At 38.6% G+C, this 4,772-nt stretch overlaps 1 protein-coding gene across 1 annotated transcript; it reads left to right on the forward strand.

Moving 5' to 3' along the window:
• Positions 1 to 126: 126 nt before the first annotated feature.
• Positions 127 to 4,539, forward strand: LOC102035261 (regulator of MON1-CCZ1 complex-like; the record flags this gene model as incomplete). Its single annotated transcript, XM_005431507.1, has 10 exons — positions 127 to 238; positions 1,225 to 1,269; positions 1,678 to 1,731; positions 2,034 to 2,162; positions 2,507 to 2,613; positions 3,330 to 3,449; positions 3,648 to 3,725; positions 3,888 to 3,992; positions 4,078 to 4,146; positions 4,294 to 4,539. Coding segments are annotated over 10 exons (1,065 nt in total), but the record flags the coding sequence as incomplete, so codon positions are not given.
• Between the last annotated feature and the right edge of the window lie 233 nt (positions 4,540 to 4,772).

The raw sequence follows: 4,772 nt of genomic DNA on the forward strand, positions 1-4,772 counted from the left end.
TCCAACCCCAACCATTCTATGATTCTAACAGAGAATCCTAGATGGAAATGTGAAAAGCAGACGGAATGCATGCAAATGAGTGGTGATTCACATCCATCAATACTAACTTCCTCTTTTTAATTGCAGACTTCAGTTATATTTGACATAAAGCTGAAAGGAGAATTTGATGGGTCCACAACCATCCATCAGTTTGTACTTCCACCTCGATCAATACAACCCTATCAAATACCTGTAGCAGGTAGAACCACTATATAATGAATAACCTAACACTTAGCAAGAGTACTTAAATGTAACAGCTCACATACAGGAGTGCTTCAGGTTACTAACACTTCAGTTATACATATTGGAGAGGGTGAGGAAGGAAGAAGGTAAGAAGCAATTGAGCAGAAGTTGGTGTTCCAAATGTGTGTGCCAACTACAGAAGAGTTGCTGTTTAAGGTGCACATTTCCTATAGTACTTTGCTTTTATACTTGTAAAGTGTTGGGTGTGGGGAGTTTTTTGGCCATGGCTCTCAAAGCTTGTGGGTGCTCAAAAGCACTTCATGCTCTTCTGGCTTAAGTCAGGACTGTGTGACTTAAGAAGTTAGAGGCTGAAAGACAATACAAGCTCAGAATCAAGTTTGGGACCAGTTTAATGCTACAGTGTTAGGACTCCAATGCTTAGATTCTTCTTGGATTACCTTTCTGCTCTCCAGTCCTAGAAGTGTGACAGGTAGTTACCCTCAAATTGGGAATATAGAAATAGCCTGAGCATAGTTTCCCTGGTGAGGTTGTCTTTGTAGAAGAGAAAGATTCTTCTATACAAAAAGATTGCACATTAAAAGCTCTAACATTTGATAGCAAGTATGATAAATTTGCAGATGGAGATTTGTATTAAACAAAGGTTAGGATCAGAATGTACAGACCACTCTTCCTTTTAAAGAGTACATTTAAATACAGCAAATGGAATCTGTGTATTTAGAATTACAGTACTAGAGCTGGAATATTTCTACATGCATTTTTTCATTTGGCTGAAAAACAAAACAATCATGTTTTGAAGGATTTGTTTGCTTTCTCAGTGTCAGATTTTCTTCTTAGATATGGCTACACAGAGAAATAGATCTTTCTTTTTGACTACATGCTAGAGTGTTACACTCCATACTTACCTTTTCAGCATAAAACACTTGGTACAGGAGAGCTGCCAGAGTTACTACTATTCTTCACCTGATGTTCTTTTTTCGGCAGGCCCAGCTTCTGTGACAAGTCAGGCTCCTGTTCCATGTAAACTCTGTATCCTTTAAATCCTCTCAAAAAGAACCTCATTCTCTGTATCAAGCAGGGAAGAAGGTAGCATTTGTTACCTTGGCTCCTTAACAGAGCAGTTTTAGTTGATTATGCACATGTACCTCAAGACAAAATGTGCTTCATAATAGCCTCATAATGCTTTCAGAGAATTGTAAATACCAAAGTCTAGTATAATACCATATTTCCTGATTATCTGAGACGTGTATGAAATTATTGAATAGGTACACCATAAAATTGAAGATATCATTGCAAGAACATGGTTCAAAACCTCAGAAGTAGAAGTGACAGTAAATGAAAGTATGTTAATGGGATCTGCTTCTCTATAGTAATGTAAATTCATGAGAAACAGTTTAGCATCAATGTTAATATAGGTGTTAAAACCTTAACATTTAGATTCTTCTTCTTGGATTGTCTTTCAACCTGATATTATCATCAGTGCAAGTGAAGGTAAGTGGTGAGCTCTTGGACTCTACAATATTCAATATCAGGATGGCTAGTTTACACTTGCAGTGCACAAAGCAGCTTAAAACTGAAGGGACTTACTAGGTAGTGAGTTGATTGCTCTTGCTAGTGTTAACTAGAGGATTAGCTATCTCTACTATAACTTTTCAAGGGTAATGCTGCTTTAAAATATGGGCTTAGAAAGGCAAATAAACAATCTCAATGTGTTTTTATTTAAGGGTGGAAAAGTTGTTTGTCTAGGCTATACTGTACAAGACAATTCACTTTGTTTACTCCTTCAAATCAAGGTTACCTCTGGAGTCTTCAAGTGAAACTTGAACCTGTAGTTAACCTCTTGCTAGATAAAGGAAAACTAATGGATTTCCTTCTCCAAAGAAAAGAATGCAAAATGGTTATCCTGTCTGTATGCTCTCAAAGTAAGTTCAAGTGTGTTTTCTGTATCTTGAAAGTACAATACAGCTTACTCATAAATACTCACCCAAGTTAGCTTAGCTGTTCTTAGATATGAGATCACCTCTGAAGCTGCCTTGGTCCTTGGGATGTCATTTGCCTCAACGACCCTCAGTCACTATTCTGAAGGAATGTAACAGCATAAAAAAATTTAACTTCCCCTCCACTTAAATTCAAATACACCTGACATGATTGAAAGTATTTCTTAAAAGTTAAAAATTAGATAGAGAATAGAGATCACCTTTTGAAAAAGGCAACTTTCAGGTGCCTGGTTATTTTTCCTCATAGCTGTTTCTTTCTATCTTTTCAGTGCTTAGTGAACCAGAGAGAGGATCACTGTCTGTGATTGCAACTGTTTTTGACAAACTGAATAATGAATATAAGAAGTACTTGGAAGCTGAGCAAAGCTATACAATGGTAAACCATGTTAGCTATAGCAGCTTACAGAGACAGGACAATGCTCTTTGCTTTTCAAGTGCCATCAAGGTGAAGGCATGCTCCTTTCTACTTAGGAAATTTGGGCTTACCTCCACAGGTCCCGACTGCCTCAGTCTCACAAGTAAAAGTCTGCTGTGGAAAATGCACTAAGACCCCACTTGACACATGTGTGCAGGTGGTGCATAGCTCATCTCCAGAGTGATGAATTAAAATACCCCAGTGCTTGAAAGCAGAGAGAAGGTAGAAGCTGAAAAAGCAACTCTGAATCAATAACTACTACCTTGGTTTCCAAAGCCCTGATTTCACTGCACACTGTATCATGGCATAACAGGCAGTCCTGATACATCTCAGTTACTTCTGTTAAAATACCAAATGCAAGCACTAACTCAGAGTACAGTCACATACTCAAAACTCCTCTAAGCCTGAGGGCCTGTGTGAGTATAGTTTGATTCATCTCCTTTGAGGTATACAAGAGCAGCTGTATTTATATAACTTCAAAAAGCAGTTTTAAATTTAATATGAAATCCGCACTGTACAAGATGCATCTGATATGACATGATCACAAATATTAATTTCCTTGTTAACACAACAAGTTTATAGTTGTGTTTCAAACAGAAAAGTCTGTACAACTGAGACTAACTCAGAACTGTACTACATTACAGTTTTCTTTTTAAAAGACCTTTTTTTCTTCCTAGGTGGTAGAAACAGGCCTGAGTAGAAGTAATCCACTCCTGAAACGTCCTGTCCGCACTCAAGCAGTTATTGACCAGTCTGATATGTACACGCATGTTTTATCTGTTTTTACAGAGAAGAAGGTAAGTTAATTTTAAGGGCTAATGAAATAAATTTAAGGGCTAATTTGGCAGCAGTCTCAGATCAGCCAACCTAAGTTGATGGCTTGAAATTGGCTGCAGGAAGCTTTGTCAGGATTAGGGTATTTTGATGCCTATTCTTATGGGGTTATTAACAGAGAAGCCATGCAAATTCCACCTAACACTTGCTTCTTTGTCCAGGAAGCACCTCACAAGTTCACTATAGCTGTCTTGATGGAATACATTCGCTCTCTCAACCAGTTCCAGATTGCAGTTCAGGTAAATCACTTATGTGCTAAGTACATTGCCCCATTCCATGAAATTACATGCAGTTTTAGCCCAGTCTTGGTTACATGTGTAAGTTCTATACAATATTGACTTGTAGACTGTAAAAACACATACAGAAACATGCCTTTGATTGTCTTCTTCCTGCATTCACAGCACTACTTGTATGAGCTGGTCATCAAAACCCTTGTTCAACACAACTTGTTCTACATGCTCCATCAGTTTCTGCAGTACCATGTGCTCAGTGACTCAAAACCCTTGGTATGTAAGACAAGTAGCTCCAATAAGCTAGTGAGGGAGGTGGGAAGTCTTCAAAATTTTAAGGTTATTTCTACTTTTGCCCTAGGCTTGTCTCTTACTATCCCTGGAAAGCATTTACCCTCCTGCACATCAGCTCTCACTGGACATGTTAAAAGTAAGCATTTCTGACTCTAATAACTCCATGTCACATGTGGGTTAAACTGGTCAAACAGCTTTCCTGACCAGGCTTGAAGTCATTAACTAGCATCAATCATTTGCATGCATTAGAAGCATTGTCTTACAGCTGTGATTGACTTCACAGAGACTTTCCACAGCAAATGATGAAATAGTGGAAGTTCTGTTGTCCAAACACCAAGTTTTGGCTGCCTTGAGATTCATCAGGGGTATTGGAGGACACGACAGCATTTCAGCCCGCAAATTCCTCGATGCAGCAAAACAAGCAGAGGATGAGATGCTTTTCTACACCATATTCCGATTCTTTGAACAAAGAAACCAGCGGTTACGAGGAAACCCCAGCTTCACACCAGGTAAGCAAGAAGCAGTTTGACCAAGATATTCAGGTGTGCAATCCAGTTGAGCCTGTATGAGATGATAAAAGTCTGGGCATAGTTTAGCCTATATTTTATACTCACCTTTAAGCACAGTTCCAAATTAACTTGCCATACTCCTTTGTCTACTGCACTCAGGAGTAAAGAGGCTGAACTAAGCATAAACTTGCAGATGAACCTGTTTGACTTGCATTTGCTCTCACTGCTTGGTTAGCAGAGCCATTATCTCCAA

This window comes from Geospiza fortis, unplaced genomic scaffold (assembly GCF_000277835.1).
Source record: "Geospiza fortis unplaced genomic scaffold, GeoFor_1.0 C13913574, whole genome shotgun sequence".
Lineage (NCBI taxonomy): Eukaryota > Metazoa > Chordata > Aves > Passeriformes > Thraupidae > Geospiza > Geospiza fortis.